We start from the raw sequence: 27,927 nt of genomic DNA, 5'->3' as shown, positions 1-27,927 counted from the left end.
GGGGCCTTGCCGAGGAGCCCAGCTCTAGGTAGTCAGTGGCTGTGAACTGACACCAAGGGAAAGAGCACCAAGGGAAGTGGTTCCCACATCCTGACCCTGGGACCACTGCTGGGGCTCCCCCCCATCTCTCGGCGAGCAAGTCCATTCTCCATCCTGTGTCCCCACGTCAGCACATGGGGACCAACCTTAAGTCCTTGGGACAGATGGCAGGAATGCCAGAGGTGGAGTATGGGGGCCCAGCAAAGGAGGTGGACAAGGAAGAGAAAAAAGGAGAGCTCTTCCTTAGGAAGGGAGGGTCTGGTGGGGAGGAGCGGCAAGAACTGACCAGAAGACGGGCAGTAGCCAAGAGGAGACATCCTGCAGGGAGGAGGCCCGGGCAGAGGAGCCCTGGGGACGCGCCCTCAGCTCTCCCTCCCCAGGAAGCAGGCGCCACAGCCTCTTCTCTCTTTCTTAAATTGGCTGCAGCAGAGAACTTGAAGGCAGCACAGCCTTGTGACAGGGTCAGGACACCCAGGCCTCCCAGGCCCTCTGTGACCTGTGTTCTCTGTGTTTTATCTCTTCCTCCCGGGCACAGAGAAGTTGATGGCTGTGATTTGGGCTCCTGCTCATGGAAGGAGGACCAGGAAACTGCTGAGGGCAGCCTGGGCTGGAGGGAGTAGGGTATGTGCCCTAGGGGAGCAGAGCCTGACCCAGGGGGTCCCTGGCGGGCCCTGCAGCATCAAGCCCTTTGCGCTGCTCGGGCACCAGGGCCGGGGGCACTATATGGCAGGGCACTCTGAACCCCAGCTCCTGGCCATGCCAAGGTGGGCGGGCCGTGAACGAGGCTACAGCAGTAGAGACTCTTGCCCCAGCTCACCGAGGCTGTCAGATTAGCTCACATCAGCCAGGGACTCACTCGGAATTCATAGAAAAACAGCAAAGCAAGCCAGATGGGAAGAAACTCCGTCCTGGAAGAACACCAAGGAAGTGCCTGCGCCAGTCACACTTCTTGCTTCCAGAGTCCACAGCCAAGGAGCAGTGGGGGCTGCGGGAGGAGAATCCACAACTCTGTGGGCCAGGAGCTCTTAACCTGAGTCTCACGTGTGGGCCTCAAGGCTCCAAGCAGATCCACGTGTGTACACATGCGTATGTCCACAGCTGGCATCAGATTTTACAGATGGGGCCATGATTTTAAAAGGTCAGCTCAAACCAGTAAGAGAACAGCCGAGGGAGCCAGAGCATGCCCTGCCCCCCTCTCCCACCTCCACTGCCCTGGAGGGCATGCGCCAGGCATTGAGGGTGTGTGGGGTGGTGCTGAGGTCAGAAGGCAAGCAGGAAGTGCACACTCAAATCCCTCCGCGAGCTGCTCCTTCCCAGACTGCTTCTCAGGCATGCAAGGGGCTCGTTCTGTCTGTTTCCATCTGGCCATGCACATGGACAAGACTGTGAAGCCATACCCTCTTCCTGTTTGGATTCTGCCTGCCTCTGGGTCTCCAGGGCGCAGCCCTGAGAACTTGGAGAACTTGGAGGCAGCAGTGCTGTGTCCCTGTAGGGGAGATTGCCCCAAAGGCACGAAGGGACTGTCTGGAAAGCCTCAGAGGCAGGGAGCCTAGCAAAGATGAAGTTGGTGGCATCTGTAGGGAACCAAATGGCGCGGATCACACACAGCAGTGGAGAAGCAAGCCCATCACACGCCTGGGTAGCTGCTGTGTTGGCCTAAACGCACCACAGCCGTGGTTCCCAAGGCCCCCCGAGGCAGAGTCGCCCACATGGGATTTTCCTCTCGCCTGTCCTAGCATAAACATCTCCCCCTTCCTCGCAGAGCGGTGAAGGCAGAGGCTTCTGCCGCCGTGCCTCCCTCATTCCTGACCCTTGCAGAGCCCCAGGATGGGGGAGAGAATGGCCTGGGGGCAAACAGGATGGGGAGCGGCCTGGGTGGGCAGCTCTGGAGGAAGCTGGCTGAGGGACACCATGCTTTCCTGTCTCCCACCCTTGGGGTCTCCTGTGTCTCCTCCTTTTGTATTTCCTGTCTCCACTCAGGGGAGTCTGCGGAGGTCCTGCTGGCTCTGGGGACAGGGATGTCAAACAGGCCTGTGGGCCTGCCATACCCTGAGCCTATGCAGAAAGCTTCAAAGGACAGAGGAGGCCTCTGGGATCAGCCCTTTGTTAGAGACATGCCTGGACTCCTGGGGCCTGGACATCTCTGCTGCCAGAGAGGGTGCAGCCAGGCCTGGGGAGACCCAGTCAGCCTTTAAGATCCTTGGCCGTGCACAGCAGTGTGTCAGTCTGAGGCCAAAGGTCACCCTAGGACTGATGTTCACCCCTAAAACCCTGACTTTGCCTGCCACAGGGCCCATTGCTGCTGGGATAAAAACCGTTCGTGTCGCCAGCCACGTTGGCTCACTCCTATAATCCCAGCACTTTGGGAGGCTAAGGCAGATGGATCACCTGAGGTCAGGAGTTTGAGACCACCCTAGCCAACATGGTGAAACCCCACCTCTACTGAAAATACGAAATGTAGCCAGGCATGGTGGTGCGTGCCTGTAATCCCAGCTACTCGAGAGGCTGAGGCAGGAGAATCACTTGAACCCAGCAGGTGGAGGTTGCAGTGAGCCGAGATCACACCACTGCATTCAAGCCTGGGCAACTACATCTCAAAAAAAAATAAAACAAAATAACTGTTCGTGTCAGTATACCTTGCGGGACTCAGTGGCCCAAGGTGTTTTAACCCCTGACTCTAAAAATGGGTAATAATGACATATTCTTATTTGGTTTCATTCTTTGTAGCCCAGGACAGTCTATTGTAGCCAAATGTCAGCAGCGTCTTCATGTCACCAGACAGAAACAAGTTCTAGCAGAAAGCCAGAAAGCCATTTTCCCCAGTAATCACGGCAGCAATCATCATGGCTGCCAGCGCTGGCTGAGGTCACATTAGGCCCTGCCCTGCTCTGAGCACTCACATGTGCTGACTTTTTGGGTGAGCCCCTGGGCTCCTCGCAGCAGCTCTGGGAGGCCAGCACTGTGTCATTCCCCACTTGTTTGGGCCAGGAGCCTGGCCCGAGAGCCCACACTCCTCACCCTACTGTCAGGAATCCCACCTGCACCAGGCACTGGAAGCTTCCACGGCCGGAGGGGAGGAGGAGAGGGGCCAGGTCATAGCCACAGCCTGGCAGTGATGGGGGCATGTCTCCTCTCTTCACAGTGACTTCAGAGACCCCTTCCTGGCCTCAGGTCATGGCAGTGCCTCATCTCTTGTCTTTTGCTGCCTGCCACCACTTCCTGCAGCCACACCAGCCCCAGGAAAGCACTGCCTGTTTCTCTTGAAGCCCTTTCCTCCCAATCACCCCTCCCAGCCTCAGGAAGCAGCATTAAGGATCACAGGCACTGGGGTCAGAGGGATCTAAGTTCACAGCCCTGCTCTGCCCATCCGTCCTATGACTTTGGACAAGGGTCCTCACTGCCACCTCTTCCCTCTCTATAAACCATGTGCTGGGGCGCCTGGGGGCTCTGTGAGCTCCCACATGGCAAGGGCTAAGCTAAATGCTCCCTGAACATGAAGGGGGCCTTTGCTTATATCCTGGTTATTACAGGCCAGTGCAGAGGGCCCCTCTGGGAGGCTTCCCTGGAGAGCCCAGCTTCTCCTGCCCCTCTGTTCCAACTCACTTGCTTGTCTCAGGCTGCCTGGGTGGGTGGCGGAGTTCACATCTGCTCCCTCCTGGCTGTGACCTCTTAGAACCTCTGCTGAAAGTGCAGATGGAGGCTCCTCAGCGTCGCCCAGTGCTGGGTGATTTGTGTGATCAGCTCAGTTTGAATAGCAGCATGGCAGGCCACAAAGGCCAAGTTTACGCATCCCAGAATCCCTGGCACCAGGTGCCCAGTAAGGGTCAGTGCCCATTTTTGAAAGTTCAATAAAATAATGGAAGGCAGGGGCACCAATCACCCTCACTGCTGCCCAGAGTGGCATCCTCTCATGCCCGTACTGCCAGGCCCTCCCTTGTCCAGTTGGAAGCCCCAGCAGTCCAGCCCTCCTGCCCCTGGGAGCCTTCCTCTGCACCCTCTCCTCACTGCCCTTGGCCCCAGCCCTCACCCTGCAGCAACAGCTCTTTCCCGGTGGCAGACTGCTATGTGACCTCTCCACTGCCGCGTCAGCTGGAAGTCCCCTCTGGGCCTTGCTGTGTCCCATCAGCTTCTCTCTCGCTCTGACCTGAGCAGCTGCGAAGTCTCCTGGCTATGGTTGATGCCTCCAGTGCTCCTGTCCTGCCGACCCAGGCCGGCCCACAGATGAGAAAGTGATCGCCCCTTGGGTGGGTTCCCAAGATGATGCCATTGCGGCGGCCTTTGTCCACATAACTCTGCACCCCCTCCAGTTCTGCAGACTACACCCCCAAGACCCTGCTAAGCCTCGCTTTCTCCCAGCCACTTGATTCTTGGGGGAAGCTGCCCCCTTTCCCACCCTGTCCTCTTGGTTCCATACGAGCCTCTCCATCACCCACCCCTTCCGTGGACTACTTCCTGTGCCAAGCACGACTTGATGCTCTTTAGCCCTGCCTGGTTCACTGGAGAGGAGCTGGCCTTGGAGAAGGCGGCACTGCCTCCCCTCCCCTGCTAGTCAGCGACAGGGCCTGGATCCGATGTGGTCCCTTGGACTCTGGGTGCCCTGAGCAGCCTCTGGTGCTTCCCTCATATCCTCCAGGCAGCAGATCTTGAGCCCACAATGGGCTGTCCAGGCACATGGGCCCCGACCCCAGCAGGGAGGGAGGCCGGAGTACAGCAGGGACCCTGCTGGGCCTGAACTGGGTGGCTGATGTTTTCACATCTGGTTCTGTTGAACTGTAACTCGCATTATGTACTGAAGCCAGGGCTATTTTTATCCTAACATATGAGGTTCCTTCACGTCATAACCACAAAACTCAATCCAAAACATCCCGGGGCAGGTTGTTTGTGAGACGTTCTGTGGATTCTCATGTCGCCACATCAGGTTTCACTTAGTAACATCTGCAGGGCTGGTTCCCCGGCCGCCCACCCCACCAGCCTGGTTTCTGTGTGGAGTGCATCTCTGTGCCCCTGGCCAGCCGCCAGTCACATGCACTTCCTGCCAGGGCCTGGCAGGCTCCTTCCTTGCCCAAACCAGAAATGCAAGGCACAGTGGCCTTCAGCTGAGGGATAGGGCTCTCCCTCACGCTCCCGCCCTCTGCAGGATTGGGGAATGGAAATCCCACTCTCCTGGGCCCCTCACAGAGAGCTTCTCTCCCAGGACACACAGCCGGGTTGTGGGCCCCCCCTCCCTCACCCCCGGCTGCAGCAGCTGCCCACCATTTCCAGGGGGGCTGTGCCTCAGTGGCGCCCCTGAGTAAAACCACTGAGGTCCTTGGAGTGCAGTGTTGGAAGGCGTGCCTTCCTGGCTGCCCTGTCCTGGCTCCCACTTTCCTCATGCGCCTGCAGCACCCAGCCCAGGACCCTGCTTACAAGAGCAGATGAGCCAGAGCCGGAGGTGGACAGAAGAGCAGGCAGCAGTGAGGCAGAAATCAGCGTACTTGAGGGGCCCATTGCTCCTGTAGTCACCCTCCTGGGGCGAGCTTCTCCACCCATCTCCTCCTCCTGAGCCTGCAACCCTGCCTCAGAGAGCATCTCAAGCCAAAGGGCAGCTCACATCAGCAGCGTGGCTGGGAACAATGGGGGCCACTAAGGCTGGGAGAGAGCAAGCAGCCCCCACCCTGTCCTGCTGAGCACTGAGGCCTTTCCCATCCCTGTCCAGCCCGCCATCCCTGCCCCCTCAATTGTGGCCCCTTCCCCCACCTCCCCTGCTGGGAAAAGACTGCCCTGCTCAAACCTGTGGTCTCAATGTAGCCCCTCCCAAGGCCCCCAGCCCTGTCTTGGGGAGAGCAGAAAGTCTTTAAGCCGTGGGAGCACTGTGAGGGCTGAGCTGCACTCACCTGAGGATGTGAATCGCTTGCCATGGCTTCTTGCAGCTGTGACACCGCCCTCCTCCTCCCTTCCACTAAGGGTCTCAGCTCCAGGGTCCAAGGGGCAGCCTGGACATTGAGAGTCCATTTTGGGTCCACACTGGGAGCTGTGGCTAGGGAGACCAGAGTTGTATCCAGAGTAGCCCAGGCCTTCTCTTCTGCCATCTTTGTCCAGACTGTCAGTGGAGAGGTGGCCTGATCTCCCTACCCTGATGTGTGGGGGTCACAGGTGGCCCCCCTTCTTCCTCAAAGCATCCTGACAGAGCACTGTGAATTTGTGCCAGAAATGGAATCTCCGCACTCAGACATTTCAGACCAGCCCCCAGACATCCATTCTGAGACTCAGAATGAGAACAGTTTGCCCTGTGCAGTGCTCTGCGCTATGGGACACTTGCTAATAAAAAGGGGCCCCCATTTATTGAGTGCAGACTGTGCGGCAGCCTCCAGACCCAGCATATTACATGTTTTTACCTCATTTAATAGGGGCTCTTACTGCACTCACTTTACAGATGAAGAAACTGAGGCTTAAACACCATGCTCAGTGCTTCCTACTGCCCCTGTGAGGCTGGAACAGCCCCGTACCTCTCCCTAGTGGCTGCCCAGATGGCCCCAGTTGGGAGAATTTCTTTGTGGTGACTTCCTTCATGGGTCCCTTCGTTCTTGGGAATGCTTTGGAGCCTAAGTGGAAATGGGGTAGGCTGGGGGTGCACATAGAGAAATAGGAAGGCAGCAGGGAGAAGCTTGCAGTGAACTGGGCGCCTCCAGTGTGGGCAGCATGAAGCCAGTGCCCTCCAGCCAGGCCACCACGGCCCACCAAATTCATCTCCTGAGGGCGGGAACAGTGAGGCAGGGCTGTCTCAACAGCTGTCTCTGCAGCCACCTCTTTAGAGATCAGCCCCAGCTGGGCCTGGGGTAACTCGATCTGTAAGAATGTGACACTTGATTCTGCAAACATCCCCTTTGGGCCAGGGAGCAGAGACTGTTTGCCATTCCAGAATCACTCAGGACCTCCCGAGCCAGGCTGATTCAGGCAGGGACCCAGGACGATGCAGTCCAAACAAGAAGTGGAATGAGGCCTGCCCTTGAACTGGCCTTCTCACTCAGGGCTCCTTCACGCTGCTCACACGAGCTGTCTAGGAGGTTCTTGGGATTGAGGATGCTACAGTTTGGAGGTTTGGCTCCTGGTGAGGAATCCCTTATAGAGTGATTCACAGCTGGGAAAAACAGAACAGAAAAACACCTTTTCTAGACCCAACCATCTCCCAGGAAGGACCATGAGAGGACGTAAGGGAAGTCTGAGCTCAGCAAAAAAGACGGAGCTCCTGGGAGGAGAGTCTTCCTGCTGCTTCCAGCCCACTGGCATCAAATACAGTCAGTCTGTCCAGGCGCCTCCGTGAGATCCACTTGGAATACTCTGGATGGTTCTGCACATTCTTGTTTTGTGCTTTGGGCTGATGCTTCTGGGAACCTCTGATGCTTCTGGCCAAGTTTGGTTTCCAGAGCCTCCACATCCTGCCTATCTTGTGCTTGTGCCTGACCATTTCCTCCCTGGTCCAGGGAGAAAGTGAAGGCTCCCACGCAACTTCTGGACCAGAAAGGGGCCAGCCTGGAAAATGATGGCCCCAGATGCCTCTGTTGGCCACTCTGCATCCCCCAGTGTCCTCCCTGGGTTTCCAGCGAGCTGCGGCCAGGTGCTGTTTCCACAGCTCTTCGCGGCGTCGTTTCCCGCATCTTCAGTGTCAGCTTGGCAGGACCTGGGTTTCCGTCTTTATGCCATCTTCTGCCCTCCTGCAAGGCACTACCTCCTAATCTGTGAGCCCCAAACATATCTGAACATTAGTATCCAAGAGACAGGCAGCCTGGCAGAGCTGCAAAGAACATGAGTTTTGAAGACCAGCTGCCTGGGTCAGCAACTCTACCACTCACCAGCTCTGTGACTTTGGATAATCCTCACCCAAATTCACAGCTCCTCTGTGTATATAATGGGAATAGTAATGGTGCATATTTTTCAATTTTTTTTTTTTTTAGGATGTTAGATACTATGTGTGAAGGGTTTAGGCAGGCCAAGCACATAGTAGGTGCTCAACAAATGGTAGCTATGAATTGGCTGTTAAGATATCATGTTATACTGGAACAATTGGATATCCATATGCAAAAGGATTTAGACCCCTTCCTCACACTGTATACAAAAAGTAACTCAAAATAGACCAGAGACCTAAAATATATCAGTAACTCTTTATGACCTTAGATTAGGTAATAATTTCATAGCTATGACACCAAAGGCGCAAGCAACCAAAGAAAAAATAGACACATTGGGCTTAATCAAAGTTAAAAATTTTGTACTTCAAAAAAATTTTTTTAATAAAAAGAGGCTGGGCATGGTGGCTCCTACCTATAACCCCAACACTTTGGGAGGCCAAGGCAGGAGGATCACTTGGGCCCAGGAGTTTGAGACTAGCCTGGGCAACATAGGGAGACCCCATTTTGAAGAAAAAATTTAGCTGGGTGTGATGGCACACACCTGTAGTCCTAGCTACTTGGGAGGCCGAGGCAGGAGGATTGCTTGAGCCCAGGAGTTTGAGGCTGCAGTGAACTGTAATCACTTCAGTGCACTACATCCTGGGCAACAGAGCAAGACACTGTTTATTAGGCTGTTCTTGCATTACAATAAAAAAAAAAAATACATGGCTGGGTACAGTGACTCACGCTTGTAATCCCAGCACTTTGGGAGGCCGAGGAAGGCAGATCACCAGGTCAGGAGATTGAGACCATCCTGGCTAACATGGTGAAACCCCACCTCTACTAAAAATACAAAAAATAAGCCAGGTGTGGTAGCACACACCTGTAGTACCAGCTACTCAGGAGGCTGAGGCAGGAGAATTGCTTGAACCCAGGAAGCAGAGGTTGCAGTGAGTCAAGACGATGCCATTGCACTCCAGTCTGGGAGACCGAGCGAGACTCAATCTCAAAAAAAAAAAAAAACAAAACCTGAGAGTAGGTAATTTATAAAGAGATTTAGTTGGCTCACAGTTCTGCAGGCTTTATGGAAAGCATGGTGCTGGCATCTGCTTGGTTTCTGAGGAGGCCTCAGGAAGCTTACAATCATAGTGGAAGGCATAGGGGCCCAGCAGGCAGAGGAGGCCAGAGCAGGAGCCAGAGAGTGGGAGGGAGGTGCCCTACACTTTTAAACAGGCAGATCTCACGAGAACTTGCTGTCTCAGAGATAACACCAAGGGGATGGTGCTAATCCATTCATGAGAAATCCACCCCCATCATCCAGTAACCTCCCACCAGGCCCCACTTCCAACGCTGGGAATTAAATTTCAACATGAGATTTAGGTGGGGACAAATATTCAAATTATAGTATCACCCTGTCTCAAAAAAAAAAAAAAAATCAATAGAATGGGAGAAAATACCAGCTGATGAATGGACAAACAAAATTTGGAATAGCCATAAGGTGGAATATTATTCAACCCTAAAAATGAATACAGAACTGATACATACTACAACATAGATGAACCTTGAAAACGTGCTGAGTGAAAGAAGCCACATACTGCTTAGTTCTATTTATAGGAAACGTCCAGAATAGGCAAATCCATAGAGACAGAAGGTAGATGAGTGATTGCCAGGGGCCGATGAAGGTGAGAATGGTGAGTGCTAATCAGTATGGGGTTTCTTTTAGGGGTTGATAAAAATGTTCTGAAATTAGTGATGATTGCCGCACAACTTTGTGAATGTCCTGAAAACTGAATTGCACGCTTTAGAAGGGTGAACCTTACAGTATATGGATCATATCTCAATAAAGCTGTTTTCTTTTTAGAGATGGCCTGCCTCGGGCTGGGCATGGTGACTCACAACCTGTAATCTCAGCACTTTGGGAGGCCGAGTCAGGTTGTTCACCTGAGGTCAGGAGTTCAAGACCAGCCTGGCCAACATGATGAAACCCCGCCTCTACTAAAAAAAATAAAATAAAATACAAAAATTAACTGGGCATGGTGGCACATGCCTATAATCTCAGCACTCAAGAGGCTGGGTCAGGAAGATAGCTTGAACCCAGGAGGTGGAGGTTGCAGTGAGCCAAGATCACACCACTGCACTCCAGCCTGGGCAACAAAGCAAGACTCAGTCTCAAAAAAAAAAAAAAAAAGTCCTGCCTCAAGCAGAGTGAAGGAGGATTCTTTCCATCCCTTGGTAACTCTTTCACAGAACTGTGGAGGTTGACATATATTAGAAGGGATGTCCAGGGAAGACCCCAAGGGGCATACAGATACGCTATCCCAGACCATCCAAGTATTCCATCAGCCCTTCCCTTGTCCCCTTGGTGCTGGGTACTTTATCAAGGGGCACGTGTGCAAGGGAGGGCTGGAAGATACCTCCTCTGTACCTTGGTGTGTTTTCTGCAGGGACACACATCAGAGACATTTGTGCTCCTGGTTAGAAAGCCACCTCAGGCTTTGAAAGTTTTCAGAGTTCTATCCTAAAAGAGCATCTTTGCCTGAGGATGAGGAAGAAAGAGCTTTTGATTTCAAAAGTAAAACTTAAAACACTTTGTAACGTTTGTCAGTGTTTGCTGTCTATAATCGAGTGGGTGTGTACATCATTTCTTTTTCTCAGGTAATATTAGGGAAGGAGCTTGGCTTTTGCCTCTTGTGGGTCCACCAGTTTTGTTGACCTTTGAGCCACAATGACTTGACTCATTGACACAAGCACCTTACCTGTTTCTTCTCTTTGACTTCTTGTTTGTCCTTAACGGCCCAAATAGATCCCAAGTATATTTCGTTTATTGAGGTAATGAGTAGAGTTTGTTTTTTAAAAAAATTCGTAGCACCTAGCAGGGTCTTACACGCATGAGATGTTCACTAAGTGGTTTGGGCTTGGGTTAAGGGGTGGACAGTAATAGGATTTTTTTTTTTCTTCAAGTTACGAGTAGGACTTTTAACTAATGGGCGTTTTTGCAATAAGCCAAGTTGTATTTGCTTGTGCAGACTTGCCTTTTTCTCTGTTGTTCCATGGCTCTTGATTAGAGATTTTCCCGCATCTTATTATAACACCCCACACACACACTTGTTTGGCATTTATAGTTGTTTATATTCTGTGTGGATCTTATCACCCTGTGGACACATGATCAGAATAAATGCTGGCTCTGTCCCTTTCTCTACAGGTACCAAAGGCTTAGAATGTTCGCCTTCCACTCCCACCATGAATTCCTACTTTTATAAGTTCATGATCAACCTTCTCAAGAGATTCAGCAGCGAACGGAAGCTCCTGGAGGTCAGAGGCCCTTTCATCATCAGGTCAGCCTTGGTGGCGCGCTTTCTCCTCTTCCTCCCATGGCCCCGGCTTTTCACTTTCACGTTGTTCAAGTGTCAAAGCAGCCACCTTCTCTTTCCCTTCTCTCTCCTCCTTTTCCTGACCTTTGGATCTGTTCTTAAAAGAAATGAAGAAGGTTGCCCCTTCATACTGGTTGCTGATGCTTCTGACATGAAACAGACAGGTCAGTGTTGATGTTTTTCCACAAAACTGAATTCATTTTTTCCTTCCTGAGTTACTATCTTCCCCTGAGGTGGAATGGCCTCTTATTCAATGCCATTGTCAGGCTTTTGGAGAGGAAAGGAGGTGAGCCAGATGGCGTGAGACATGAGGCTGTGCTCCAGGCCCAGCCCCCAGTGCGGGATTTAGCCAGGCTTGGTGGAGCCAGGCTCCTGAGTCATGTGAACCCAGCCCAGGATGGTGCCAGGGCAGCAGCCCCAGTGGCTGGAGGCGTCTAGAACTGTCATCACCAGCAGCATGGCTGGGGCTGGTCTTTTGCCTCCAACTCAGCTCCAAGAAGTAGGGTCACCAGAAGAGTGGCCCAGTGTCACCCTCAGCCTGGTGAAGGCTAGAGCAGGGCACAAATTCCTCCAGCTTCTACACCAAAGCCAAGTGGAGGAGATTTCTAGAGTAGTCCAAATGGCCCTAGGTGCTGTCCAGCCGTGGTTCTCAGCCCTGCATATTAGATCACTGGAGAGGCTTTTTAAAAAAGATGCCGTATACAAAAATTAGCCTGGTATGGTGGTGCACACCTGTAATCCTAGCTACTTGGGAGGCTGAGACACACGAATCGCCTGAACCTGGGAGGTGTATGTTGCAGTGAGCTGAGATCACACCACTGCACTCCAGCCTGGGCGAAAGAGCAAGACTCTTGTCTAAAAAAAAAAAAAAAAAAAAAAGCCTGGGCCTCCCTCTGATGAGTAAAATCGGAACCCCTAGGGTGATGGAGTTATTAAAGTGGTCTGGGGTGCTTGGGGACCGAGTAGGCTACCGACTACCATGGTCTGGGGGTCAGAAGTTGAAGGAGTCCTGGCAGGGGCCCAGGCTGTATGGGGCTTCAAGGCAGGAAAGAGCCTGGGGAGCTCATCTTGCTGTAAACTAAAAAGCAGGTTCAGCCTGTGGGCCATAGAGAGGATCGGAGACCTTACTTAGGGGTCAGCACGGAGCCACTGAAAGGGCTTGAGCAGGGGATCAATGTGACCGGATTTCTGGCTTGAAAGACAACTGTTGCTGGGGCGAATGGGTTGGAGGGACTGAGGTGGAGCCAGCTGGAAGGCTGTTGTCCAAGCAGAGACTGTGGCAGCTTGTGAGGGGGATGGGAATCTGCAGCCAGATTGGAGAATGAGGATTCGAGACTGAGTAGGAAGTAGATTTGTGGTGACTGATGTGGAAAAAGTGAGGGGAGAGGGAGCTGGGAGTGCCAGGGTGTCCAGGCCTCTGATTTGGGGCAGCTGGGTGGATGGTGATGCCAGTCCCTGAGGTGGGAGCCCCAGAAGAGTGGCAGGGAGTGAGAAAGGGGTGCATGTTTGAGTTTAAATTACTTTGGGGACACCAAAAGGAAGGTGTTGAAGAAGTAGTTTGCTGTACCAGGCTCTCCAAGGGGATACGGAGGCCCAAGATACAATCTCGAAATTGATGGTATAGTCATTCATTCATTCATTCAACAGATGTTTACTGAACACTAACTCTGTGCAAGGTACCTTTCTAGATGGTTCTGCACTTGCGGAGCTTTTATTCTTAGGGAGTTAGAAGAGGTGGAATGAGAGGGAAGGGGTCTGAGGCTGAGCCCTAAGTGTTCCAGACTGTAATGGTTGGGGAAAGAAGCAGAAGCCAGAAAAGGAGGCTATGACGAAGGGCCAGAGAGGTAAAGGAAGCAGCCAAGCAGGGAGATGGCAGAAGGCAGTGAGGGAGGCGAGACCCAGGATGGTGTGCTGGGAGCCGCTGCAGGAGCCTGAATGCTGCTGGGGGAGCTGAGGGAGTGGAGCGTACAGGAGGTGACCGGCCAGCTCAGGAGCTAAGGTGGAGTTGAGGGCACCCTGGGGATGGGGCCGCAGGATTGAGTCCTGGGAGAGGACAGGCCTGCCTGACCAGAAAGACAAAGAGCAGGATCACAGTGCGGGGGCAGGGGCTTCTGATGGTCTGGCCACCAAAAGGATGCCCCTGTGGTAGTGGGGAGGCTGTCACCACCCTCTGGCTTCTCTGGCCTCCTCTAGAGCAGGGCTTCTCAAACTCAGCACTGCTGGCATTGGAGCTGGATAACTCTTCGGGATGGTGGCTGTCCTGTGCCCTGTAGGATGTCAGCAGCATCCCAGGCCTCTGCCCCCTGGATGCCGGTAGCACTTGCATTCACCCAGTTGGAACCATCTGAAACATCTCTAAACGTTGCCAAAGGTCCCCTAGGGAGGAGAATCACCCCAGTTGAGAACCAGCGTGTCAGAGAGACAGAAATGGATTCTTAACCTTCATTGGCCGAAAGAGGAAGATTTCCATGGTGTTTCTTCCCATCATGTTGGCCAGTTTCAGGGGATTGAGGTGGAGGTTAGCTGTGGTGCAAGAGGCCCCCCCACCAGGAAAGCAGCGGAATGTTCCCACAAGAGTGACAGTTAACGTCATGTGGTTTTCAGGCCGGGCGCGGTGGCTCAAGCCTGTAATCCCAGCACTTTGGGAGGCCGAGACGGGCGGATCACTAGGTCAGGAGATCGAGACCATCCTGGATAACACGGTGAAACCCCGTCTCTACTAAAAAAAAAAAAAAAACTAGCCAGGCGAGGTGGCGGGCGCCTGTAGTCCCAACTACTCGGGAGGCTGAGACAGGAGAATGGCGTAAACCCGGGAGGCGGAGCTTGCAGTGAGCTGAGATCCGGCCACTGCACTCCAGCCTGGGCGACACAGCGAGACTCCGTCTCAAAAAAAAAAAAAAAAAAATCATGTGGTTTTCCAATTGCAGAGCCATCAGTACTCATGATGAGCTCTCCTTGCCCAGACGACTTTCAGAGTCAGTGGAAGGAGAGGCCTTTGGAGGAGGAATTTGTAGCTAGCGTCCCTCTGGAGAACTGGGCTGAAATGGGTTTTCCACCCTGTCTCAGCCCCACATGCCCAGTCAGAGGCAAGGGGAGAAGGAGTTTGGGGTAGTAACCAGCATCTCCAGGCTGCACGGAGCAGAAGTGCAGGCACCATGAGCACGCTTGCATGCTCTCCCCACCTACTCAGGACCCGAGGCTGTGTGAAACTGGAGGCCAGCCCACCGCCATGTTCCCAGGTACAGACTCCAGGCCAGGGAGGCTTTGCTTGCTTTGCAGTGCGTCTCCTGGGCTTCCTGGGGTCACAGGAATCATCATTTTGCAGAAGGGATAATGAGAGGAAGTAATGTGCCCCCTGGGCTGGGCAGGAGCTGGGCTGCAAACTCCTGCACTCTGCTAATTCAGCAGCCTCCACTTCATCCCTTCTGTGTGGGAGTGCAGAGCCTGGTGCCGTGAGAGGCCCTGAACATCCTGCGTGCTAGGACCACCTGAGGCCCAGCTCCTCAGAGTGCTCAGGAGCTGGGCCAGTGGGTCCTCCCTTCCCATCCTCCAGGGGCTCAGTATAGCGATCGCTTGCTCTTCTGGGGCTCAAACCTGTCGTGGGCCACACTGGGTTCTCTGTGGAAATTGAGGCTGGCCTCCAGTCCTCAATCCCACCCGCACAGCCACAGAAGGTCTCTTAGCCATTGGCATCCACACTAGAAGCCCAGTGGGATGGGACAGAAGGAACCTTGTGACTGGTCCCCTCATAGAGGACTGGGTCTCTCCTAGTCCTTCACCTGGTTTCTCCAGACTACTCTCCCCCAGAAGTAGCACCCACACCTGTCAATGTGCATCCTGGTAGACAATGTGCGTCCTGGTAGACAATGTGCATCCTGGTAGACAATGTGCGTCCTGGTAGACAATGTGCGTCCTGGTAGACAATGTGCGTCCTGGTAGACAGCCACCTGGCCCAACTGGCTCGGGAGCCTGCTGCCCACTCTGCCAGCACACCAGGCCATTGTCGACCAGCCCCCGGGTTGCATGCCCAGCCACCTGACATGGAGAAGGCCCTGCAAACATGTGGTTTCCTCCATCCTCTCCATGCTCCTGTGGGGGGCTGAGGCGCTTCCAAAGAGCTTTGTTGAGGTAGGGGGTATCCACCTGCCCTCCTGCTTCTCCGTCGCACTTCCTTTTCTCCTGTGATGGCTTTAAAAAGGGACATCATTGGCTGGGTGCAGTGGCTCATGCCTGTAATCCCAGCACTTTGGGAGGCCAAGGTATGCGGATCTCGAGGTCAGGGGTTCGAGACCAGCCTGGCCAACATAGTGAAACCCTGTCACTACTAAAAATACAAAAATTAGCTGGGCATGGTGGCACATGCCTGTAATCCCAGCTACTCAGGAGGCTGAGACGGAAGGATCGCTTGAACCAAGGAGGCAGAGGTTGCAGTGAGCCGAGATCATACCACTGCACTGCAGCCTGGGTGACAGAGCAAGACTGTGTCTTAAAAAAAAATAAATAAAAATTTAAAAATAAAGAGAGCATCGCGATAGTTCCACAGATGCTGGCATGAAGCCACAGGCCTGATGAGGCGCACAATGATTTCTTAACCCCCTCTTTAGCTGTTAGGCAAACCCTAAGTTCTTCTTCTCAGCCTCCAAGATTGCACACTGAGAAAGAAAGGAAAGAGATTCTTCTGGCCAGCAAGTGAAAAGCCGTTCTTTCGGCAGGAGTGCGTTTAGCTCTGGGCCCTGGAGCGGCTGCTATAGAAAGACAGAGGCATCGGGAGTTCTTGAAGACACACATCTGCTGGTGGTTCTTGGCATTGAGGAAGATGCATGATTTCCCCAAAGACCCTGGGAGCGTTTCCTCTTCCCCAGGCAGCTTTTCCAGGCCGCACCTCCGTGTTGGAGTCGGCGGGCGGTGAGAAAAGGGTACCCAAGCTCCAGCCAGGCTTGAGTGGGTTGGACTTCCTCTCGGTGTCCACACAGCCTCCTTTTCTGGTGGACATAACAGTTTAGATGCATGTTGAGGTGAAGTCAGTGGCTTTAAAACCTTCATCTTTCAGCTGGCTACTCTGGCCCCAGGCCCTTCCCTTAGCTGATGCCAAGCTCATAGATTGAGGGAAAATGGGGACATGTGTGATGGGGTGCTGTACCCCACTCCCTCCACAGGACTCTGCAGGACTAAGGCAGATGAGCCTCCTGAGGCACTCGTTTGGGGCTCAAACCCCAATTCCTCCCATTTTTAACCGTGTGACCTGTTTCCAAGCCCTTTCCACTTTGTGACACAGCAATGATAGTGCCTGCCTTGTCACAGTGTAGTAGGGTTATGTAAATGGCGCATGTGTCAGCCCCGGTGCTGGTGGCTGTGTCTGATAAAGCGGGGCTGTTGTTCAGCCTCCCCACAGGGCTTCTGCCTCCCAGGGTGGTCTGTGGAGGGGGAACCAGACCCACTTGAGGGGGTGAAATCATGGCACCTTCTGTGTCGAGAGCTGACTCTGGTGCACCGGCCCTGTTGCCCCAGCACCCAGGGCACCCACCAGCAGCCCGGCCTGGCTCCGCTAAAACAACTCTGCCCAGAGTAGGTGTTGGTGTGCGTTGCCCTCCCCTGGCCTCTTCCTACCCTCCATGCTAATGCAGGCAGAACAAGCCCAGGCCTTGTCTCCCCGTGAACCATCCACTTATAATCAGTAGAAAGGAGAGGAGGGAGAAAACCCAACCTCTTTGATAAACTGTGATATGAACTCCAGCGTGACCCGACAGCTGTGATCTTTACAAGGCCTGCTTCTGTGCTGGGAAGCGAGCAAGTCTGAAGACAGTCGCTCTGCCTGCCAACACGGCTCTCCGGCCAGCCGCGCTTTGGCTTCAGCGACTGTGCATTTTTCCCCTCCTCTTCCTCCCTGCCGCGTTGCAGAGAGGACCGGCTGGAGAATGCTTGCATCTGTAATGAGCCACTGTATGCGGTGAATGCCAGGGCCTGACCCAAACCAGCCCAGTTAATGGCAGATGAGGTCTGAGCCACCTCCCAGGGGAACAGGGCACTCCTCAGATGAGGCGGACATTTGGAGAGGATGGGGCCTACAAGGGAACGGAGGAAGCAGTCATGGCACTTCTTTCATGAGATCGTGACCAAGAGAAGCCCAGCAGCAAGGCTTCCGATTCATTCTGGGCTTCCTCTCACCTCTGATACAGACAGGCATGGCAGCCTGTCCAGCTGAGCAAATGCTCAGAGTCCCTAATATGTGCCCCTGCTACTGCCCTCCCCAGTGTCCTGGGTTTGCATAAGAGCCCTTGTGTTGGGAAGAGGGGGAATAGGTGGAGTGGGGAGCTGATTGGTCACTGAGGGGGTGGGGGGCCAGGCAGCCGCTAGAAACTGGACTTGTTTTTAATTGTGGGGCCTGGGGGAAGGGCCTGAGAAAAAACTCTCTTTCATGCGGTAATTGGGCAATTCCACTTTGCTGGCCTCTCTGCATTCTGCCCTGTGGACAGGGCCCTTGACTGGGGCCAAATCACCACGGTGTCCAAGGCCACCCGCTGTATGCACCACTGGCCCCTCCCAAGCCCGGCTCCCACCTCGGGCTCTGTCATCCCCCGCAGCTGCCCAGTCTCCAGTCCATTTGGCATCGGGACCCTCTCCTCACTTCTGTGAGTCTTTGTGTGTGCCCCCTCACCTGCCGGGGGCATTGGCGGGGCCCGCAGAAGCCCCTTGTGCTGGTGCTAATGGATGGCAAATTAGAGTGAAGTGGCCAGACCAGATCCCTGTTTTTGCCTCTGGCCCCAGCTCACAAGCGAGAGCTCCTAGGCGGCCCCACTCTTCCTCTCGCCCCTTTAATGGATTGTGTTCCTTCATTCGGGATAAAAATAAATTGCTGTGGCAAATGTGCGCCAACCTAAGTCTGTTTGCTAGAAGAGGCCCCGATCCACCTACCCAGAATGCAGTTGGGTTTTGTTCTTTCATGAGTCCATAGCCGTATTGATTGGGCCCCCAGCTGAGGGGAGGAAGACAGGACATTGAACAGGCAGGAGGAATTCTTCCACAGAACTTCCTGCTTCCCTCTCAGCAGAAGCTTCTCTTCTTGCTGGCTTGAGTTGTCTGTCCAGCTCCTTGTGTGAATCTCCTGGAGCTTTCCACAGCCGTTCCCCACCCAGGGGCCAGGGCTGAGGTGTTTTAGTTGCCATGCAAGGGACGCAGAGGAGTGTGTGCAGCAGGAGCCACTTTACACAACCAGCTCTCGGCTTCTCATCTCCTAATTGGAGACCCCTTGGGAATGGGAATGGCGGGGGCACCCAGGAGGCCTGAGATGCCCAGTCTGACACACGGGAAAGATTGTTGGGAGAAAAAGAGTGCTGCTGTCCCAGGTGAAAAGATGAACTTGTGAGGTGCAAAGTTCAGGGAGTCCAGAGAGCCTGGCCCAGCCTGCATTCCATTGTCCCCTAGTCCATGGCAAAATGATCAGCGTCCCTGCACCTCACAGAACCACCGGAGATTGTTCCCTGTTGACCGGGAAGTGACTGGGGTTGGGGAGGGAGGTGGTCCTGGCCTTGCTCTGCCTCCTCCAAGCAATCCCCACACTGTCATACACACTGGCACTCCCTGTAAGAAGGGATGGCTTTTCTCCTGCAAAATGGATACCACATGCGACGGGCCTTGCTAGACTGGGCTGGGATGAATTAGGTCTGACCTGGGGCATGAGGGGAGTAGAGGAAATGCTGGCCAGAGGGAGCCCTGCTCAGTGTGCTCAGGGGACCCGAGAGCCTCAAAGCGGTGGCATCCTGGTGTTTGGGGCAGGGGGGTCCACTTGGCTTTGAGCAGGGCTGGTGGGAGGATACTAGAGGTCACAGGTGAACTTGGCAAGAAGTGGCCATGTGTCCTTCAGGGTGACCCCTGTCCCCACAGCCCAAGCAGCCATGCTCCCACTGAATCAGCTGTCACCCCCCGCTTCCAGGAGCCCCTGTGATGGAGGGGAGGACCTGGCAGTAGTTTGGTGGGAAAGCTCGCCTCCTCGGTGGCCACCACACAGCACACATGGTCAGACTCCTCATCAGGTTCACACTGGCACCTGCTGGCCCCTTGCCAGTCTTTCACTAAAAGAATGTTCTTTGTCGTCTACACACCTGAGAAGCATCACCTCCCCCAGCCCGTAGCTCAGGCAACCAGCAGAGCTGGCAGGGTGATGGTCAGGAACTGTTTTCAGGGGCTGAGAACTCGATAATGAATTTCTTTGAGAAGTTGTTTCCAGATGGGACCTGCAGTATTCTCTGGATCTCACTATTTAGACTTCACCTAAGGATGCCAGGAAACTTGGAAAGATTTGACATTGGTCACTCCAGCGGCTTCATTAATTAACAAGTAGCTAATGTGTACCACAATGTGGTATCATTTATTTATTTTTTGAGACAGTCTCACTCAGTCACCCAGGCTGGAATGCAGTGGCACAATCACGGCTCACTGCAGCCTTGCCGCGACCTCTTGCCTCAGCCTTTCAAGTAGCTGGGACTACAGGCACACACCACCATGCCTATTATTTTTTATTTTGGAGTAAGAGGAAGTCAGCTATGTATTTTTCTTGCACTTAGTAAATCTTTTTTTTTTTTTTTTTTTTTGAGACAGGATCTCACTCAGTCACCCAGAATCAAGTGCTGTGGCGCAATCTTAGCTCACTGCAACCTCCACCTCCCGGGTTCAAGCAGTTCTTGTGCCTCAGCTTCCTGAGTAGCTGGAATTATAGGCGTGCACCACCATGCCTGGCTAATTTTTGTATTTTTAGTAGAGATGGAGTTTCACCATGTTGGCCAGGTTGGTCTCAAACTCCTGACCTCAGGTGATCCACCCGCCCCAGCCTCCCAAAGTGCTGAGATTACAGGCATGAGCCACCTCACCCTGCCACCTTTTTTATTTTGTTGTAGAGATGGAGTCTCACTGTGTTGCCCATGCTGGTCTTGAACTCCTGGGCTCAAATCATCCTCCTGCCTTGGCCTCTCAAAGTGCTAGGATTACAGGCATGAGCTACCACAGGCAGTTGGTATCATTAAAAAATGTATAGGTTTGGAACTGGCCCCTAGAAGCCATTTTCCATCCTCTGCCTCCTTGGGGCCAGCCTGCATCTGAGCCAGGACAGACAAATGTGGGTGACCTTTGTCTTCAGTGCATTTAAACACCGAGCGTGTCTTGTCCATCATTGTAGAATGCATTTCTCAGGAAGCTCTTTCTCTTGTCCGCATGTCCTTTCAGCGTATTTCCCTGGGTTGCCCTTGGAGACCCCTGTGCGCTTCTCCCTTCTCTCTCCTCATGTGATTTAGCGGAGTCACAAAGATCACAGAACCCCCATACCCTGGCCCCTGTCACAGAAACACCCCCAGAATGGTTTCTGCTGCATGCAGTTTGTGAAAGGCTGCCCAGACCTCTTCCATAGGGAAGGAGAGAGCTCCTATCTCAGATCAGGGGTGATGTGACCCTCGGAAGGGCCTGGCCTGGGGGATCCATGGCACACAATTCCGCCTCAGATGGCACTCACCACCCTGCAAGGGAGCATGCAGTCCCCGGGGAAGAGTCCTGGGTGGGCCAAATCCTCTTCATAGCCCAGGCAGGGATGGCCCACCAAAGAGGCTCTTGGGATCTGAGTGGATGAGGGAGTTTTCCGTCGTTCAGGGCTCAGATGCTGTGAGGCCCCAGGAGAGTGGGGGCTTCGGTCATTTTCCCTTGTCGTCGTCACTGTTCCATCTTTTAAATGTACCTGTGGCACCTGAGCATCTGCCCTCACCCCAATCCTAGGTTCTCAACTGTGGCATTGGGAGGTGATCTGCAGGGTACTGCATAGCCTTCCAAAGACCCCAGAGCTGAGGTGCCCTCCACTGGGCCTGGGGTCCTGTGCTGTGGGGAAAGAGAGAGTGATGGCCTGATGGTGAGACCGATGTTGGGGGACATGCCTGCTGTGAGCACCATCACACAGGCCCAGAGGGCACGTGCTATCCAGGACTGGCACCGTGGGATTCACCTATCCCTGTCTGCAGAGCAGTGCCAGATCTGCCAGCCCACAATCCACAGCTGGAGCGGCCTGGAGAGTTGGTGTTGTGCAGCCCGGAGAGGCACAATGGCTGTCCCATGCAGCAGATGGGGACAGAGCTGAGACGAGAGCCTCATCTCCTGATCTCCACACACCAGGGCAGGACCCCAGACCTGGCAGCCGGGGCTCAGCCTCATTAGAGAGAAGCCAGGCCGTCTCATGGGGTCGCCATCCTACCCAGGGTTATTTAGCCTTAGAAAAATCCCCGCAGAGATCTCTCCTGATGTGACGCCGTCCTTGTCCTCATCTTCCTTCTCTTCTTCCTCCTCTGCTTCCTCTTCCTTCCTCCCCCTCCTCTTTCTTGTCTTCATCCTTCTTTTTCCTTCCCCCACTCCTCCTCTTCCTCTTCTTTCTCCTCCTCTTCCTCGGCTTCCTCTTTCTCCTCTTCCCTTCCTCCCGTCCCTGTTCCCAGGGCTCTCATCCCTGCCCAGATGGCTCCCACTGGCTCCACCCACACAGGCAGAGGTGAAGCGCCAAGTCAATCTGCACATCCTTCCTGGCTTCTTTCTAGGCCCCAGCCCCACCACGCTGGCCTGTCCCACATCCTTCCTGGCTTCTTTCTAGGCCCCAGCCCCACCACGCTGGCCTGTCCCTTATCCTTCCTGGCTTCTTTCTAGGCCCCAGCCCCGCCACGCTGGCCTGTCCCTTATCCTGGCGCACTTCTGGTCTCTAGCTGGCATACCCTCCCAGGAGCTCCCTGGCACTTTGACGGTGAACATCTCTCCAGGTCTAAATCTCCCTTTTGACTCTTGCTCAGGAGGACATGTGTCACCCCCTCTTCCCAGGGGCTTGTTTTTCCCCTGGCTTATCGCAGTGGCTCGCATCATCCACGTTGGCCTCTTTTTGAAGCCAAGCTGAGATGATTCAAGTGCACTCAAGTCAGCGCTTATTTTTTCTAGTCCTCCACCAGTCTGTTTTGAGCCCCGTCTCTCACTTTCCTTTTGCAAGCTGCTTCCTTAAGTGCTAAGTTTTGCATCTCTTTGTTCCCTCAGAAGGGGTGTGACCTGCCCTGGCCCCAGTCTTGAGCTCCAGCTCCAGACCACATGGGCGGATAGCCCCCACATGGGGCCATCGGGGCCTCCTCAGTACCCCAGGAGAGCATCATCTTCCACCTGATTGTGGCACTTATGTCTCAGTTCACCATCCACCTCGTCATCAGTAAACCCGTGTCCTCAGATGGGCCCTTCTGCCCCCAGGCTTGCAATTTGCATATCCACTCCTTTCCCTCTGAAGGAAGAACAGTCATCCAAACTTAACTCCCAGCCCTTCCCACTGCTTCAGAGAGGAAGGTGCCTTGGAAGCTCCGCTGGAAGCCCAAGACACTCCATCTTGTTTTCAGCTTGGTCTTGCCGTCTCCCGGGAAGCATTCTCCCTTTCTTACCACATAACACATGCTTCAGAGCCCCAGATGTGTCTTCTTGCCTCGTCCTGATCAGGGTGGTATGGCAGCCTCACCTCCCTTCAGGCTCGATGCCCAGGATGTCTTTGGTGACTGTAAATTTTAAGAACGTACTATTTGAAAGTACACAAATCGTGAGTGTGCTCATGTAAATTTTCACTAACTGTGACACCAGGGAATGAGTCCTCTGATCAAGAACTAGAACATTTCCAGCACCAGAGAGGTCCCTTTCACGTCTCCTGCAAGTGACAGCCCCTCCCCACCTCCCTCAAGTACACATGTACTGACTCCAACACAAGAGGTTCATCTTGCCTGGTTTTGAGCTTCATATAAATGGAACAGTACAGCTGGTGCTCTTTTCACAAAGCCTGGCTTCTTTGGATCCACATTGGGTTTGTGAGATTCGTCTGTGTTGGATGTCACAGTAGTTCACATTTCCATGGAATATTCTGTATGACGATACCGTGATTTATCTATCTCTTCTAGTATTGATGGGCATGGGGGTTATTTTCAGTTTGACACTATTATGAATAATGCTTTCTTACATGCCTTTTGGTAAACATATAGACACATTTGTATTAGGTATATACCTAGGAATTGCTGGATTGGCAAGCAGACATACCATGGGCTCAGGGAGATACTGTCCAAAGTGCTTGTGCCAGCTTCCACTCCCATCAGCATTGTGGGACAGTTCCAGTTGCTCCACGTCCTGACCAACACTTGATATCATCAGTCTTTGATTTTAGCCATTCTCATTAGGGGTACAGTAGTATCATGTTGTGATTTTAATATGCATTTCCCTAAACACTAGTGAAGTTGAACAACTTTTCATAGCTTAGTGGCCTTTTGGATATCCTCTTTTGTGATGAGTCTGTTCAAGTCTCATTTTCCAATTGAGTTTTTGGTGGTTTTCTAATTGATTTGCGGAAGTCCTTTGTGTATTCTCAGTCTGAGTCTTTCTCAGATGTCTATACCGTCATTATCTTCTCCTACTGTGTGGCATGCCTTATCATTCCCTTAATGATGTCCTTTGATGAACAGACGGTCTTTATTTTTAATGTAGTCCAGGTAATCAATTTTTCTTTTCTTTTTTTTTTTTTTTTTTTTTTTTTTTTTTTTTTTTTTTTTTTGAGGCGGAGTCTCGCTCTGTCGCCCGGACTGGAGTGCAGTGGCCAGATCTCAGCTCACTGCAAGCTCCGCCTCCCGAGTTTACGCCATTCTCCTGCCTCAGCCTCCCGAGTAGCTGGGACTACAGGCGCCCGCCACTTCGCCCGGCTAGTTTTTTTTTGTATTTTTAGTAGAGACGGGGTTTCACCGTGTTAGCCAGGATGGTCTCGATCTCCTGACCTCGTGATCCGCCCGTCTCGGCCTCCCAAAGTGCTGGGATTACAGGCTTGAGCCACCGCGCCCGGCCAATTTTTCTTTACAGTTAGCATTTTTTTGGTTTTGTTTTGTGATGCTTTTTCGGGGAATTAGGAGCTCATGGAAACATACCCATGAAGCCGCCTGTTTCTGAGTGATGTTTGTTCAGCATTCCCAGTAAGTGGATGCTGAGCATCATCCACCTGGAATCTAGAGGTGTTTTTTCTTAATTCTTGACAGGGTCTTGGAAACCAGCTAGTCCAGCCTGTTTGTGCTTTGTAAAAGCAAAGATTCCTAGCAATCCCGCCAGTCCTCCTGACCTGCCAGAATCCAAGGGGCTTCTGCAGCAGCAAGGCCAGCAGTGGTCTGCAGCCTGGAGATGGGAACCACTAATCTTACTGTATTGGGCAGCACTCTTTGGGTGGCATGTGGTGGGAACCCAAGTCAAAGGCACCAAAATGAGCAAAGGGATTTGAGTGGCCTCTGTATCCAGACCAAGACCAGGGTCAGCAAGATCTCTCCAATCTTTGAGGTCAGCCATGCTGTTTTGGTCTCTTCCAAGTGTCAGAGACATGGCCACCACATCGCCTGGGCATTGCATCCCAGCCAGTCGTGATCCAGAGGGAAACTGTGGGGCTGAGGGGTGCTGTGAGTGGCAGCCCTAACAGAGCCCCACATGGAGTAGGGGAACAACAGCACACCTAAGGAAAGGGGCCGCTCTTCCCACGAGATGCTAAGCCAGAAGAACCACAGAGGCTGGCCATGTGGCTGCCTTCCCAAGCACAGTTTTCTTTGTTTTGTTTTTTTGTTGTTTGGGGTTTTTTTGAGGAGTCTCGCTCTGTCACCCAGGCTGGAGTGCAGTGGTGCAATCTCGGCTCACTGCAAGCTCTGCCTCCCGGGTTCACGCCATTCTCCTGCCTCAGCCTCCCGAGTAGCTGGGACTACAGGCACCCACCACGCCCGGCTAATTTTTTTTGTATTTTTAGTAGAGACGGGGTTTCACCGTGTTAACCAGGATGGTCTTGATCTGCTGATCTCATGCTCCATCCTCCTTGGCCTCCCAAAGCGCTGGGATTATAGGCGTGAGCCACCGTGCGCAGCCCCAAGCACGGTTTTCTTAAAAGAGAAATGCAGACGGGGATCATCACTATCTTCTCCTAATCCCTGTGAGGACTGAGTGACGAAGCCTATGGAAAGTGCTTAGGAGACAGCCTGGCACCTAGTAACTGTGCACTCGGTACCAGCAGCAACTAGTAGATAACTGTGAGGAGCCGAGGAGGCCCCGAGGTGGGCAGTGGCTGGTCACAGAGCCAGGCCTGGCCCGACTGCTCCCTCGGGCTCAGCTCCTGGAATGCAGGTGTTCTGGGGTTGACTCACTTCCTCCTGTTTTAGAGAAGGATAAGAGAGAAAGTTATAGAGTCATTCAGATGAATACTCAAGGCTGGGCGCGGTGGCTCATGCCAGTAATCCCAACACTTTGGGAGGCCAAGGCAGGCAGATCACTTGAGCCCAGGAGTTCAAGGCCAGCCTGAGCAACATGGTGAAACCCTTGCCGCCCTACAAAAAAAAAAAAAAAAAAAAAAAAATTAATTAACTGAGCATGGTGGCATGCGCCTGTGGTCTCAGCTCCTCAGGAGGCTGAGGTGAGAGGGAGGCTTAAGCAGAGGTTGCAGTGAGGTGAGACCGTGCCAATGGACTCCAGCCTGGGTGACAGAGTGAGACCCTGTCTCAAAAAAAAAACAAAAGAAAATAAAAATAAAAAAGAAAAAATGAATACTCAAACCCCAGCACTCTCCCCTCTTCTGTCCCCCAATCCACCCAGCAACCAGCCCTTGTCCAGTCAGTGCTGTACAGTCAGGACTGTGGACAGCACATGACAGAAAACCAATTCTCACCCTTACAGGAAGAAAAACAAAGGCATCAATACTATTCAGTGTGCTAATCTATATCCAGAAAATACACTCTATACTTTTTTGAAAAAAGAAAAATAAAGGTAGTGTGCAGGCAGAGGCAAGGATGGGCTCCTTTAAAACTAGAACTTCAAGGCTCAGGCCACCTCCTGTCCTCAGGTCCCCTTCTCCCCCGCCACAGCTGGCTCTTCCTCCTCCATCTGCGCCATTTGTGGACAGGCCACCTGCTCTGTGGCCAGATGGCTCGCTCCAGCCCTCTCAGCACCCCAACCTTCAGTACCTGTCCTGGGCTGATGTCTCATTGTACCCACCAGTGTGGCCAGAGCGTGCTGGTGCCGATTGCCCTGAACAGGTTCGGGTGCCCACCCTCAGACACAGGAGCAGGTGTCCGTGGGCCGTCATGGTTCTGGAACCAGAATCTAAGGCCATGGACATCAGGAGGCAGAGCCAGCAGTGGTGTGGACCTGGTGGTCTGGGTTTAAATGCTCCCAGAGTATGAGGCAGGCCCTACCGAGGGCCACCATGGGGGTGGCTGAAGGAGTGATTTTTTCACCTCCAAGCAGCCAACTCCTTCCTCCCTGCAGGAAAGTGGGAGGGTGAAGCTGTACATGTGACCCAGTGACCCTCCGGGTCCACAGTGGGAGCAGGCAGTGAGGAGGAGGTGGCCGGGTGTGGCCTCCAGCTGATTCCTCCTCTGTGGCCTCCTTCCGCCGACAGCACTATGTCTGGAAGCATCCGTGCAGACAGAGCGGATGGGTCTTCTACCCTTTGTCGTGTGTGGAGTTGGGGGTGGACGCAGGGCACCTCATTCAGGGCCCGCCTGGGGCCCTGTCTCCACATATGTGACCCAGGCATGGGTAGCTGCAGGGCCAAAACTGATCAGAGTCCCAGAAAGTCTCAGTCAGGGAGAGGCCAGGAGGGACCTTATGGGCCAACTGAATTCTTTCATATAGGAAGAAACTGAGGCTCACATTTCTCCTGTAAATATTTACTGCCTGCTGCCTTTGTATGGAGGAGGGCCTGGGCCAGGCCAACATGGGCCCCGCCTCCACAGCCTGGGGAGAAGGTATTTCAGGGAGATGGGAACATCTTCTGGGGGAGTGGACAAGTGCACTGGGGAGTTCATAAGGAGAGAGCTCCCTGGCTGGGGAACAGGGGTCAAAGGTTCACTCACTCCACACAGAGGGGCATTCCGTGAATATTCCTGAGTGCCTGGGATGTGCCAGGCCCCATGCCAGCTCTGGCGGGGCTCCCGCCTCCCCCGGGGCTACAGTCTCATGGGAGGGGCCCATGGGGACAAGTAACGAAGAAACAGGTGACCTGGTCTTGTGATCCATACTCCAAAGAAAACACTGGGGGAAGTGGGGGAGTCCTCAGGTCGCGCCTGTGAGAAGGGGGGTGCCCCACAGCGTTGGCAGAGCCAGGAAGCTGTGACCTGGATCCGAGGTTTTCTGAAAGCATAAAAGTGCCCTAGTTTTCCCCTCTCCTCAGGCTCCGCTGAAGCTATGCCAAGAATTGGCTTTTAAAGGCTGCCTGAAATGTGGTTTGGAGCCAAAAATCTATAGAGCCAGGGCATTTGTGACCTTGTTGAAAATGCTTACTGAGGAAAAACAAGGGAGTGGAATTTGGGATTTTCGTTTTCCTTTGTAAAATTTAAAAATACATATATCTGTCTGGTCCATCCCCACCCCATCTGTATCCCACCTGCAGGCCCTGACCTCAGCCCGACAGCCCTGACTACACCTTATCTGCGTCTTCCATTAGCCGGCACCTCCCCCATTCCCCATCCCTCGCCATCTCCCGTGCATCAGTAATGAAAAATACCAAGTGGGTAAAAATAAGGAGCCCGGTTATAGCCCTGGAAATTAGGCCACAGCTGTCAGGCCGGGCAAGAGCGCTCGCCTCTGTGAGAATGGAACCGCCGGGAGCAGGAGCT

At 53.3% G+C, this 27,927-nt stretch overlaps 1 protein-coding gene across 3 annotated transcripts in view; it reads left to right on the top strand.

Annotated features, from left to right (window-relative positions):
- Window positions 1–27,927, top strand: part of VAC14 (VAC14 component of PIKFYVE complex) — a 116,572-nt gene that overhangs the window by 60,471 nt on the left and 28,174 nt on the right. For all 3 annotated transcript variants that reach the window (XR_004055391.1, XM_030924710.1, XM_010382940.2), the window contains exon 14: window positions 11,104–11,236. Coding sequence is in view for 2 of the 3 variants with exons in the window: in XM_030924710.1 (XP_030780570.1) it covers window positions 11,104–11,236 (133 nt within the window). In the remaining variant the exon portion in view is untranslated. The remainder of the gene's footprint in view (window positions 1–11,103; window positions 11,237–27,927) is intronic.

The sequence above is a fragment of the Rhinopithecus roxellana genome, chromosome 20, assembly GCF_007565055.1.
Source record: "Rhinopithecus roxellana isolate Shanxi Qingling chromosome 20, ASM756505v1, whole genome shotgun sequence".
Lineage (NCBI taxonomy): Eukaryota > Metazoa > Chordata > Mammalia > Primates > Cercopithecidae > Rhinopithecus > Rhinopithecus roxellana.
Note: the sequence above shows the minus strand (reverse complement) of the source record. Positions and strands in the feature narration are given on the sequence as shown.